Below are 13859 nucleotides of genomic sequence, written 5' to 3'. Positions count from 1 at the left end.
CAGCCAGTTTCTTTTTGCAGGTGTCACATTATTCTCCTGTAAGCAAATTGGCTGCTAAGCTATTGTCTTTAAAAAAACTGCAATTAAATAAGGTGAACCAATGAGGCAGAATCTGGAATTATTTGCAGCTTCAGGCTTAACAATGTTTGTTGGGATTAAAGCCCAAATCCAACATTCCAGCCTAGAATCAAAGGCACTGTTCTCTTTGAAAAACATATCCTTTTCTATTGTCCAAAACAAAAAGAAAAAGCTGAGGTGTTTTAACTCATTTCTCTTTTTAAAAGAAAGGGAAGGATTTAATATTTTTCTGAAGTATGACTGTGTTTTGAGCAGTGCTTTTCCTCATTTTCTCATCCAAAGGGTGCTGCTTCCTTTTGTATTAAATAAGATAAGACTAGGGAAATGATTGCTTCCCTTATTCCAGCAGCATACTCTTTTTATCTCCCAAGGGTTAAGAGTTAACTAACACTCCATGTGCTAGAAAGCAGAATTCGTAGAGTGGAACAAAACCAGTTACAACATCGCACAGAAAAGGGAAACAAGGGACACTAAAGGTTCTGAGTCACCAGGGTCAGGAAAAAACACAGCAAGGCTTGTGAGGCAGGGTTGCTGAATCTGCCTTTAATGTCTTAATTAGGACTTTTTCTTTTTTCCTGAAGTGTTGCAGTCACATACAGAAAGTTTCAGGCAGTTCCAGTATTTGATATTTTTTTTTCCCCCTCCGATTGTCTCATTTTTGTCATCATCTAAGCCAAGGAAAACCCAGGCATTAAAATTTATTGCATAAAGGAGAATATAATAAACACAGGGAGTTGAGCCTCCCGTGTCACAGCTTTTGTCTGATTATGTCTCCATATTTGCCTCTTAGGAAAAAACTGTTTGCTTTTTCGGGGTCATATAGAAATCTTTGCTGGTACTGGCACTTGTTATTTGTTTGAAGTTTGTCAGTCATGCCTTCTCTCTTCACGTGTAACTGGTTTATTTTTGCCATCTTCTCTCTTGGATGGGTGCTGCCTTCCTATGTGTTATTACTCACTTTCAATATGCAGATTCAATAAGTGAACCATCACCACTGTTGTATCACTTTCTGTGGACAGCAGAAAGGAATGGAACAAGGACAATTTAGATGAGGCTAAGTCATGAAGTCTTACTCAAATTTTACTCGAGTAAGCTCCCAGAGATCTACTGAAGTCCCAGAGGTCCGGGTTTGGACCAACAAAAATTATGTCCCAGTTGTGACACAACTGAGGGGAAAATTAGTACAGGCTGTGGACTGTCGGGTTGAAACACCATGCTGCGCTCTGTTATCAGGTGAGAGACGTGGCAGAGATTGTGAATGGTTGGTGAGTGGTGTCCTTACGTAAACATGACAAAAAAGTGTAGAAACTTCCATAAAGCTGATGCATCCACAACTCGCATGTGTGTGCAGGACCTGCAGTTAACCGGCCCAAATCAGCTCAGTGAGGAAACCAGTCCTGGAAGTCCCATCTCCATCTGATCTCCCAACACCCTGAAGCTACTTGCAGAGGAGCCCTTTTAAAGTCATGGGAGTGTTTTAAATCCCATGACACTACACCACCATAACGTACTAAACCCTCAGGGTTACTGTCTTCTGTGACAGTCTCTGTTTCCAACATGAGAAACAACATATGTCTCTGGATGCTTACCTGTATGTCACTCTTTAACACTTCTTCAATCCTTTGCTGTTGGTTCTGCAAAAGGATAGTGTCCAAAGAACGAGATGTAGTCACTATGTGATGAACAGGTTTGTTTGTTTTGTTTGGTTGGTTTTGAAAAGAAAATCTTTCTAGAAGGGAGAGCTGAATGGGAACCTCAGTCTGGACCCATAAAGTCCATTTCAGCATTTCAGGACTCAATGTTTAAGTGTGGAATATTCAATGTTCCTTGCGGTCATGGTTCTTACCCCGGTACCCGTGAAATCTCTGTGCTTGGAAGACCTGGTTTCTAATACACCTACCCAGAAATTCATCAGTCCTTCAGAAGAGCTAAAGCACTGAAGGTTTATTTCTGTCTTTATTTCTCCTCAATTCACAGGATGCCCAGACTTCACACCCAGGAAAAGCCACAGTATTGGCCTGCTTGCAGAGCCTGAGAGCTGCAACAGGCAATACTCTGTTTCTAAAAGATGAGCATTTGACAGCTGATTGCACAGTGAAATGCCACCTGCATACTTGTACCAAGATGAAGCACTTGATTCTTTTGTCCCTGCAGCCGCACCTGGACTCCAGAGTGAGGACCGAATACACTATGTAGATCTCTGCACTACCTCATTTGCTGTATGTTGACAACTCACATGCTTCTTAAACAGTGTAGCTGTTACTACCACAATAAAATATCTTTTCATTGCCACCTTGCAGAAGAGTCGTAATAATAACTGCATACAAACTCTTTTTATGCTGTTTGATTTGACACACGATGCCTGCTGTTGTTGCTTCTGTTTTTCAGCTCGTCACGAAGTTATCACCAAAGAGATCCTTGAGCTGGATACGTGGGAGAACCAGTGGAACGTGGTGGCCATCAACGTCCTCATGCATGACAGCTACGATGTTTGTCTTGTTGCTAGGCTAAACCCGCGGGATCTTATCCCTCCTCCCCCGGATTTAGTGGATCAATAGAAGTTCAGTGCGTCTCAGTGCTTCCAGATTCTGCAGAAACTGAAGAAATTGGAGAGAAAAATGCTGTATTCATTCTGGATGTCAGCTGAGTCCCGCGGAGAGGAGTTGGCAACACATGTTTAAGGACAGAATTGCCTTTGAGCTGTGCTTCTCAGACAATGCTTAATTTGCTAGTACTGGTATTCTGGACTTCTGCAACTGAAAGTCAAGGTTGCCCAGCCTTTGTGTATGGTTCTTTGTCTTCCAGCTGGCTGTGCAAGCTCCACTGTGGTTGCAGCTGGGGTTTCTGTGGCCCTTTGCCTTACGGGCACAGTGGCAGGCCAGGGCTCGTTTCACAGCAGAGCAGGACATATGAAGGAGAACGCTAGCAAGGGAAATCCCTCCTTTGCTGTTCATCCTACATGGTTCTACTAAGATACCGATAAGGCTAAGAGATGTATGAAGTCAGCTGATGTTTAAAGAAGTCCAGCTTTACCAAAGGGCCAGACTATACTTGGTTGATGCAGGAGCAGAGGGAAAACAGAGAAGAGCCTTCTTTTGTTTTAAACAAAAAAACCAAGGTTCGTTAGCAAAGCCCACCAGCCACTGCAAACATTATCTTACTCACAGACAGGACAGTCAAGAGATCCTGTTTTTGCCAACAGAGCTGAGCCTCTGCTAGTAGAAAACCAGGCTTTCGGCAATAAGTCACAATCAAGTCTTCCAGCAGGGTTAGTAGGCAGCCTGTACCAAAGACAAGAAGAATGTTGAACTTTCATATAGATCCTACCTGTTACGAGGCTTGGTGTGACCAGAACCTTAAAGCTCATTTAGAAAACCCTCTTCTTTTGAGAGGAAACTAAAAACTAATAAATGAGACCAGTGTTATCTGCATTTCATATCTGCTCTTCAGCCACAGGGAAAGGATAGATGTGCTAAACAGTAAATCTTCATATAACAGTAGCTGTTTTTATAGAAGTAGCTTAAATGTGAAGTAGCATAAGGTAAATTCTAAACCAAGAGAACTGGCTATAATCACAGGGAAGAGGAATAATTCAAACAGTGTTTCTTAAGACAGCGTTAGCCTTTAAAGGGCTTTAAGACAATAATAGGTTAGAGAGAAAATAGTGCCCAGTGCTGCTATCCCATTTGAATTATTGATAACTATTCATCAGCTGCCTCGTGCTCACCTTATGGTATATCTGCCTCTCACTGCCTGGGCAGTATGGACAAGAGAACTGGAAATCTCAGTTGTGCTCTTGGGCCAAAATTGCAAATAATAATATGCTGCAGTGCAGAGTGAATGTCAGAGGTAAACACCAAGAGTTTGATAGAGTTCAGGAATGATCACTGTCAGCAAGAAGTTGCTTTTGATGGCTACAAAAGCACCAACAAAATGAGAAGGAAATAATGGGCAAAGAAATGAGGGAATAAATAAGGTAGTTGATCTGTAGTTACTCGCAGGATTTGCACTTCAGAGCATCTCCATTTTTGTTTTCAATGGCATTTTAGGCTGCAAAAATGCCAGATGTTTTGTTTTGGTTTGATCTCCCTGCAATATTTATGGCACAGAGACATGGAGAGAACGACCCAAAAGACCTTCCCCAATTCTGACTTTTCTGATTCATGAACTATTTTCCAAAATATCCAGTGGGAATATTAAGCTGTCATATAGAAACAATTAGCAGGAAGGTCACTAAAGTTTGCGTGATAACTGCAGTACCACCCTGAAGCACTAAGGGAGTTGATGAGAGGACGCTAAGGAAAACATGAAGAAAAGGAGCAGATCTGTGAGACATACAGCTAATCTGGTTTCTCCTTTTATGTTTCCCAGGGAGAATGAGCAGCACAACCTAAACACGTACCGTTGTGTTTGTATCATTTCTGTATGATCCAGTCATTGTTATTTTTCTTTCCATTGTTCATACATAGGTCATCATCTGTCTAGAAGAGAGTTATGACAAGCATGAAGCTCATTGGTACAAATCAACCTGTTAAGAGTCTTAACCAAAAGAGTCTGGTTGCTAGATGCAGTTGTAGATAGAAGATCAAGGAGGCAATAAATTCTGCCTTAGTATGTTTTTAAACCAAATTAGTAGAAATCTTTTCCAATTAACTATTCAATATTGGAAACTCTTTTTTTAACTTTCAACGTTACTGCAAAGTAAAGATAATGTAGTTCTAATTTCTCTGCAGAGCTCTCAAGGCAGCTGGAAGCAATGCTCTCAAGCATCAGTTAAGTGTTTCCTTGCAAAACTCCAAACTCTGCAATTGTATCTACCGATTTTGCTTTTTTCACCTTTTTTTGGTTTAGGGAAGTATGTTTTAAGGGGTTTGTCTTCAATCTCTGCTCCGTGGTCTATTTCTGGCAATTCAAATCCTCCTGTGTTTTGAAGCCTAAATTAATCTACTGGATTTCACTGTCTGAAATACAGTCTGTCTGGAATATTTCAAGGGGAGAAGGGAGGCTTTTGCAGGCTGTCATTAGTCATATTTGAACATATACATGGAACACAGCTGAGACTCCTTTATTAAATTTTTATTCCAGTAGAGAGCTGAGTTTTGCTTTTTAAACTGATACTTACTAATCTGGAAGGAAAGTATGTACTCTGAGAAGGTCTGTCTTTACAACCAAGGAGAGAAACTGTATGTGTTTTGTATACTGGCCTTGCAGTCAGCTAGATTAAGCTGTGGTGGGCAGTTAACAGGTTTTTCTTCATGTGCCACTGGCAAGTGAGCTGCCCTCATGTGCACTGAGCATCCTGTTTCCTGCAGTCCACAGGAATTCCAATGGCTAGCAAGGAATCTTCTGTGTCCATGTGTCTCAGTTTCAGCCCATATCTGAATGTCTAACACTATATATCAAGCACGGAATTGTTTTCTTCTGGATTAATTATCTAGAACGGGGGCTCTATCTTCTTAATTTTGTGGGGGCCTCATGTAGTTCATGGTTTGTCCTTGGGGAGACTACAATTTCTAAACCAATACTTGGAAATGAAAGCTTGTCTGAAGAAGGAAATAAGAAGCAGAAAGCATGTTTGAGGTGTATAGAGCTGAGCCAAAATTCTTCTGAGATTACATGATTCTGTATGTCTGATCTATCTATGGGTAATCTTACATTGCTGGGAAAGTCCTTAAGAGTCTTAAATTCTTCTATTACAAATCCTGATGCAAAACAAAAAAAAAAATACAAAATGTGTTCTCCAAGCTTGTGAGTTTCACTGAAATAATGGTTTACTTCAGCCCCTTTCTATCTGAGCAGTGCTTAGCTGAGCATTTAATCAAGGCTGTCTTGACATCATCCATAATTCTAAAATGCAAACAAAGCAGCGCAGGTGAACTACCTACTATTTAAATGAATGGGGGGATTATTAAGCAAAGGCATACGTTTCAGTTTCACTTGAAAAGCTGAAGTACATCACTAGTTGCCAAGTAAAGAAAAACATTGGAGAAGTAGCTGGTCACGTATGACACAGAGTAGAGCAGTGAATGAAATGCTATAGAAAGCTACTAGAAGCTCTCCATTTTTATCCCCAGCTAATGTTTTATTTTGAAATTGTCCGTGTATAACTGATTTTGTAAGGATTCCTGTACATAGCTCATCTGTTTTCATACATGTGGTCACAGGAACTGCCCACACATGTAAACCATCAGACACCTGATCACTCATCCTCAAACCACTACTGGGATTGCCCGGGGCTCTGTCTCTGCCTGTTCCAGGCAAACACACACATACATTTTGCATGCATGCGATATTAAAATTTATGTGGCAGTTTCTGCGTTGTGTTCCAGCTGTATTGGGCCACTCAAGAAGCCTTGAATTGCCAGCAGAAAATTGCCTTGGTGCACACAGAGCTGTCAGCTCCTCTACCAGCATTCCCAAATATGCTCCAGGTAAAAGAGGCTGAGGGAGCATCAAAACCAAGAGACTGGCAACAGAGATGAGAGCTGCTTCCAGAATGATATCACACGCGGAGGAGCCAAGGTGAGGTGGAATGATGCCCCCCAAATTTTCCTCGAGAGCGTTCAGATGTAAAAGGATTTGGCACTGGTTCTTCACCTTGTATTCTTCCTCCACTTGAAATGTGTAAAGGTGTCCTTGATCACCTGAAAAGCAATGAAAATAAGTGTTAGAACAATACATTTAATTTTTCAAATGTTAAAATGCATTCACGAAGATCTATTCTGGTTTTCTGCTGATCTGGAAGACAATGACATTCTTTTAATAAGCTATTTACTTAGTGATTGTTATCTTAGCTGCAGTGATGGTCTCCTTCACAGGCTATTCTCCTAACGGATTATGTAGTTCTTCTGAAAATTTATTTCATAAATCACAATGCTTTGACTCACCAGGTCAGAATTTCAGCTACTCTTTTGCAAATTTCTGTGGCTCTCCCTACAGTTTTTTCAAGTGGGCTCTAGTTTTAGCTTCAAAGAAAAGTTATTTCACCCCCATTTGTGCTCAGCTGGAACAAGTACATTTGCATTTTGCTATCATTTGACGTGTAGAGTTTGAAAGTAAAGGAAATATTGGAAAATGGCTAAAATACACATAGAATGTATGTGGAAGTACACTTTCCTTCTTTTCTTGGTGAAATGTCTCCTCTGTGTTTACTGTCCTGCCTGGCTGTCTGATGGAATGATTTACTAATAACCCATGATTGCAGCCATGGTGAAGGCCGTGCTGGGGCTCTGTGTTTATGCTGCCAAAGCAGAGAGAACCAGCGTGGTGCAGAGCTGTGGCTCCTGCCGGGCTGCCTGCCTCGCCATGAGAAATCACCTTCAAATGAAAGCACGTTTAATTGTTCCAGGGTGTATCATCCTATGTGGTCTATACACAAATGTATAACATTATTTTTGGAATTTCTTTACTGACAGCAATAAGATACCTTTTTAACACATACCTGGCAATCCTGTCTTCTGCATAGCTCATCAAAGTACTTCGAAAAAAGTGCTGGTCTTTAAATACATGGAAGAATTCCAGGCTTCCAGTCAAAAAGAACCTTAAAATCCTTGCTGAGCTAAGATTTTAAGGTTAGCTCAAATCCATGAGCTAAATATATGGGAAATATTTTAGGTTTTGCCTATGTCTTCTTCCTTGTCCATTTTTTTACTGGCTGTAGTGTTCCCCTGAGAGGCTCAGAGTCCACTTGAAAGCTTTGTGCAAATCTGTTCTATTTCTCTCCCTCTAACTCCATTTCTGTCTCAGCCCACTTGTCTGACCAGCCCTTAAACTCCTTCTTTACCCCTTGATTCCTCAGAAGACGGGAACAGCCACCCAGGGTGTTCACCGGTCTCCACACTTTTCAGGGGCCCATTGCTCCAGCAACAGGCTGGCTTTGTGGGACAGAAGGAAGACCATAGCAGCTCCCTGAATTTGAGGACGCTCACCTTCGAGGAGGTTCTAGCCCCAAGCCAAATTCTGTGGTTCGGTCTCACTGCAAATAAAACCTGCCTTCTCTGCAATGTTGCTGGTCCCCTGGCTTACGCCCAGGCTTGGAAGGTAGGTGACCTGCATTCTACTTAGCCTTGCTGCTGTCTTGCTGTGTGACGCTCGTACGTTTGACATTAAATGCCTTGCATACTGTGTGTGCCATAGCTGTAATGATTGCAGGCACAAGCCATTATCATTATCTCTGATTCCCGACCACTAGTTGATACAAAAACTGTCTGAAGCACAGAGGGAGGTGTCTTCATTACTGCATTGTAACTCATGTCTTAAAGCCAGATTTTATCCTGCGGTTTCAGTCAGGCCAGATTTCACTAAAGAACCTGGTCTCTAATTTATCAGGTTTTAGTATTGGTATTTTTTTGTCCACTTTGTTCTTTTCTAGTTACTCTTTATAAGAATGCAAGTGACTTCACCAGCTTTTTTACAAAATGCATTATCCCAACTGCCCTCCCGAGGCCACTGGCTTTTCATTATCAGAGTTGAATAGTGCCACGATAGCGCCAGTCAGCTGCACTACTTTATTTTCTCATGCAGCAGCTTTATAGTAGAGGAAACGTGTTTCATACATACATACAGTAATGTGAGAGGAAACCACTTCCCACATACACAAATTCCTGACTTATTCCTTTCAAACGTGGCTGAAACAACTGGTGAATCCTAATACAAGAAGCTATGATACCCACTCAATAGGTTTCTCCAGGCTTTCCAGCATGAGGAGGAGCAGCACAGGGAGATGTCTTGTAACTAGAGCACAGATTGGAAATCTGAAGCTCTGGGGTTTGTTTTGAGTTCAATTACTCTGTTTACTAGCCTTGGGTATCCGCTCTCTATAGCCTGCCTGGGCTCACCCATCTAAAACAGTTATAACACTACATCTCTGCTCATTTTGTGGGTCTGCCTTGCTGTGTTTTCAGAAGGGGTGGCTCACAGATGTCTGTAGTGTTATGTTGACATCCAGAGATCAAAAAGCATTGGTAGAATAAAACCATCATTGCACTGCTGTCATCTCCCTGATTTTTGGAAACATGCTTGCCCATAGTTTTCAGAAACTGAGTGCTCCTGGGAAAGGAGAGTCTGGATGCTTGCAGCTAACAAGGGTATTTTGTTTATTCCCTCAGAGGAAAGCAATAAGAGAAATGTAATTGAGTAATATGTTGAGTAGAAGAAATGCAAGTCTTATTGCACATGCCTTTCTAGCTAGACACACTTCTACACAAGCAGAACTAATCTCAGCAAATTGAGAGGTCACCAATTGAGGCTAAATTTGAACAGTAGTAATTACAAGAATGAGTGAACCGTATTTTTCTCAAAGTAGATGTGATTTAATAAATTATGCTGCTTAGATAGCCACAGTTGCTACAAAGTGAAAAAAAGAGAAGGCGCTTTACAGAAGTGCAGTGGATTTACTGGATAACTGAAACACGAATTTAGATGATCTACCATAGTTTTGGTAGAAAAGCTTCAACTCCCAGGGGATTCCCGTAATGAATCTGTGATGCATTTAACTGGCCACTAAAAGGCACTGTTGCATCCAAGAAACCACCTACAGAACATGCATAAAAAGGATTTAGAATATTACTGGAGTGTAAACAATGTGGCATCTACTCACCAAGTTACTGAATTGATACTAGGGATTGTATTGCCTTCCCCACTAGTGTGCATAAGTAAGTAATGTTAGTTGAACAGACAAGTAATTTTTAATACTTACTGGCAGGTAATTTATAATATACGAGGCCTGAGATTCCAAAAATCTTTTAGGAGAAGACAAGCTTTGCAGGGTAGAGAATGTTTGTTACTAAGCAAACAGTGAGATATATTGGCATCTCCCTGCACTTAAAAAGCCCCAACAAAACAACAAAATGAGTAAACGCAGTCATTTTTCAGGACAGCACTGATCAGAAAGCTGCCTAATTGCTTCATTTCTTTTTAATATGTTAGACTGGGAGACTGCCTGCAACAGCTAGTTGGCAACCTTTAAAAAAATCAATTCAGAAAGAGTTACACAATAAAAATAAAAAATAGGTCAAATTCTTCTCTCACGCACACTAGTGTAAGTCAAGCATAACTGTTTTTTAATTCAGTGATGAAACAAAGGTGTGAGTAGATGCTCAGATCTAAGACCCAACTAGAAATCTCTCTTCACTCAGTGGGAGGCTCACGGTGCTAGATTGCACTCGTATAGTGAGGGTGAAAAGGCAATGAAGCCAGGGAGACCTAGACTTTTTTCTAGCTGTGAGGTCAGATAGAGTGCAGGTCAAGAGCTGCTGCAAGTTACTTTCTGTAGATGGCTGTCTACTGACCTCTGCCAAGTGTCTTACTATATGGCAACCCCATTATCATAGCTGGTCTCTCTGCTACAACACTGAGTAGCAAGATCAATATCCAAATAACCTGTAATATTCACCTTCCAGTCTCCAGATGATTCCTCTTAGCAATGCTAAAGATACTAGACAAAGTAATTTTGCACTAGGTTTGTCTACACCCATAACTAGGAGCAGTACCACAAAGTTTTAAGGGAAGTCAAACCCAAGTGGTGGTAAAGAGAAGGGGAAGAACTCCCAAACCAACCTCATCTTTAAAACTATTTCAGATGTGTCTGTTCTATTTATTTTCATTCTGCCTCTACTCACAGTTAATTCACTTAAGCAATACCTCATTTAAAAGAAAAAGGGAGCAGTTCTTTATTTAAAGTCAGTTCACATCCTGCAGGAATAGACCCCATATTTAGTACAGGTCTCAAATGTCGTATCAGACACTTTGGTGTCTATGATTTCTGTACATTTTTTTACTTGTCCCCAGACTGACAGACTAGATGCTCAGAGTGCTATCTCTGTAAGCTTTGTCTGAGATAAATTGTTTGAATTCTACTATCGATTACAATGACGGTCACCTGGAATAATACAGCATCTACCTAACCAGGTTCCCCCCAAAAAACAGAAACCCTTTGCATTTCCTAGAAGGTAAATCAATGGAAGGACAGATCTTGCTAAGTATTATATGCATAGATGGCTATAACTGCTCTAATGCATACAGAAATAATGATGCACCTAAATTCACAGTTCTCTTAAACAGCCAAGATTAAAATTGCAATGGTGAATATCGTACTCTGTGACAGTTGATGGCATGGGCTTTTCCTTCCTTAAGAAGGATCAGAGCAAAGGACTCTACATGGTTCTTTTCCCATAGAGATGTACTAAGCTGTGTGCTGTTCGTAGCATAGGTATTTCCAGACCGCAGTAAAGTCTCAAATTCCAGCTTATATAAAGGTTCTGAATACGCTTGTTTGTTGTAGCATCATTCAGTCATGATGCTTTCTAAGTTTGTTTTGCCCACTTAACTATTAAAGAGTTTAGAACAACACACAGTGCACAGGGAAAGGTAAGAAGATTAAAAAAAAGCAAGAAGAAAAGTGGTCTTTAAAGGTGGCTGATAGATTCCAGACCTCTCTTCTGTCACCTGGGATGCATCTGCACTTAGCTGTATGTTGATAGTAAAGCTCTAGCCATATTGCTGTTGTGAGATGTGATTTTAAGCTCAACAGATGTACCCAAGCCAGATCTAATGATTAGCAATGAAAATTCAGTGGTCCAGGTGCCAGCTGCCCTAGCAATTCAATGTGATCTCTAGCTGGCTTGGACAGAACATGCCGAAGTCCAAGCTGTTACGTGCTCCCTGCTCTCATTAATTATCAGTCTCAACTAAAGCTAACTAAGGTATTCACTCATGTTGTAGACAGGACTCTTAAATCTGTATGAAAGAGACTAAATCTGTAGCTCAGCTGCAGAACTTGAAAAAGTCTTTTGCAGCCAGATCGTTTTGTAGTCCACGTTGTCATGAAGCTATAAAATTGCCTATACTGGCACAGCACAAAGAAAGGCATAGAGACAGGAACAAGTGCCCACTAATGGGCATGTGGTATGGCAGCTGCTTGTGCCAGCACTGCCACTTGAAAATTCATTCATCAAACTGTGCTTTAATGCACCAGTATTCACCTCAGCTCTGAAGTCAGCCCACCGCAAAGCCTGCTCTTCGGAGGGCTTGAAGGGGACAAATAGTCAAAGACTATACAAAGATTGATAATTGCTGCAAAGCCTTGTCATGACTCATGCATTAATAGCTTACTGCTTGATGGCTTCTCATGCTCTTAAACAAAGATGCCAAACAGCATATGAGCAAAACCATGCGGTAGGAAGTTCACCCTCTTTCCAGTATTCACAGCTGATAAAACCTTCCTAAAGGTTTTTGTTAAGTACTTTTCAAAATGGATTAAGAATCCACCCCTGCTCAGCGCTGCAGCATGGAGCAGTCATCTGATGCACAAAACAATAGTTATATTGCCAGGAAATTTGCTGTACTTCTGCTGCTGTCCTAAGCAGCTAAATCTTTAATCTGATTTCTCTGTTTCTTATTTCAGGCAAGCCACTATAACAAAAATGTTCAGTAAAGCCTGCTAAGCCACTTGGCATGTCTCTAAAACTCAGGCGTGTTAATCATTCTCTTGCTTCTTCCAGTTGGCCAGGATCCTGCTCGCTTGCATTTAAGGAGGCCTTTAATGTGCTTCTACTACCACGAGATTGCACAATCACCTTGTAGTTACTGTTTTACTTTCCCAGCTGAGATAGGTAAATCTTGATAAAGACTTACAAGGGTTACTTTTATAAGGAAAGTAAATCTTTATAAGCACAACTTCAAAGTGAAGCTGTAGCTCACCTTTTTTGGAACCATCTGTGCACTCTGTATTTAATGATATTTCTATTGCTATTGGATTTACTGAATACATTTTATAAAGTGCATTAGGAGATCCAGAGGGATGTGATCCATGCAGAAGATGTGACCCCGCAGGATTTTTGGCCACTGACTGTAGTAGAGGAAGGATAGAACCAAGCCTGTCATCCTAGTAGCAATTACAAAAGCCTTCTCTGCAATCGAGAGATAAATAGAATCAAAAGTAAATTAAAAAAAAGTGATACATTGTGAGTATTTTACATCTAGTTTGATTTCAAACTGCAACTTTTAGAAGGAAATATTTATCAGGAAAATACTTTGTATGCCCAACCTAAATACACACCTGAAATTATCCAGCTGCTGAAAGTCACTGTTGTTCCATGGAAAAATAAGAGCGGATCAGTTCTAGAGAAGGAACCAGCTACTGGGAATAACAGTATAAAAATCATAGCATAAAACCCACTGTTGAACCGTCTACAAAGATCATCTGCTCTATTTAAATTACAGTAGGTTTTTGAGGAGCATTTGTTAAAAAATCTACACCAAATTTAATGTCAACGTAACAGTTGAGACAAAACTGGAGTCAAAGAACAGTGGAAATACGGCTGCCTGGAGACTGCCCACAGTCAGGTTGCAGAAGTGCTGGTCACTGGGTTAATGACACTGTGAAACCCTTTTGTAGTACAGGAAAAGAAAATCCATTAGAAAAACCTACAGAGACATCTAGCTCTATTACCCAACATCTGCAGTTGTCTGCCATGCAGTAGTGTATTACGGAGATAAGCAAGCATGATAAAAATGTAATAATGTTTAAAAATTGGAGACTGGAAATACAATGCTGGTTTTACTTGCAAAGTGTTTTTCATGCAAGTGTCCCTGGGAGATGTTCTATAATAAAGTTTGAATGAAATACAATAAAAATCCAATCAAAGCTCATTCACTGTATACCAAACAGAACAGCTCAGGTTTCAGCTTTGTTTTTAAAGCCAGGAAGAGAATTTACTTGATGAATTTCTGCTGCTGCTCAGGGGACCCCCCAAAAAAGAAAAAGATAATAGCTTAAAAGG

The 13859-nt window shown here is 40.6% G+C and overlaps 1 protein-coding gene across 12 annotated transcripts in view; it reads left to right on the top strand.

The window, feature by feature from the left end:
- KBTBD12 (kelch repeat and BTB domain containing 12) overlaps positions 1-13859 on the top strand; it is a 65934-nt gene that overhangs the window by 48047 nt on the left and 4028 nt on the right. For 9 of the 12 annotated variants that reach the window (XR_008451602.1, XR_008451601.1, XR_008451597.1 and 6 more), the window contains 2 exons: positions 2467-6600; positions 7926-8118. Coding sequence is in view for 1 of the 12 variants with exons in the window: in XM_054076143.1 (XP_053932118.1) it covers positions 2467-2636 (170 nt within the window). In the remaining 11 variants the exon portion in view is untranslated. Of the gene's footprint in view, positions 1-2055; positions 2298-2466; positions 7856-7876; positions 8119-13859 lie in introns of those variants that run through there. The other 3 variants (XR_008451599.1, XR_008451606.1, XM_054076143.1) reach the window with 3 other exon arrangements.

This window comes from Cuculus canorus, chromosome 11, assembly GCF_017976375.1.
Source record: "Cuculus canorus isolate bCucCan1 chromosome 11, bCucCan1.pri, whole genome shotgun sequence".
Classification (NCBI taxonomy): Eukaryota; Metazoa; Chordata; class Aves; order Cuculiformes; family Cuculidae; genus Cuculus; species Cuculus canorus.
The sequence above is the reverse complement of the archived record's forward strand: the minus strand, read 5'-3'. Positions and strand labels throughout refer to the sequence as shown.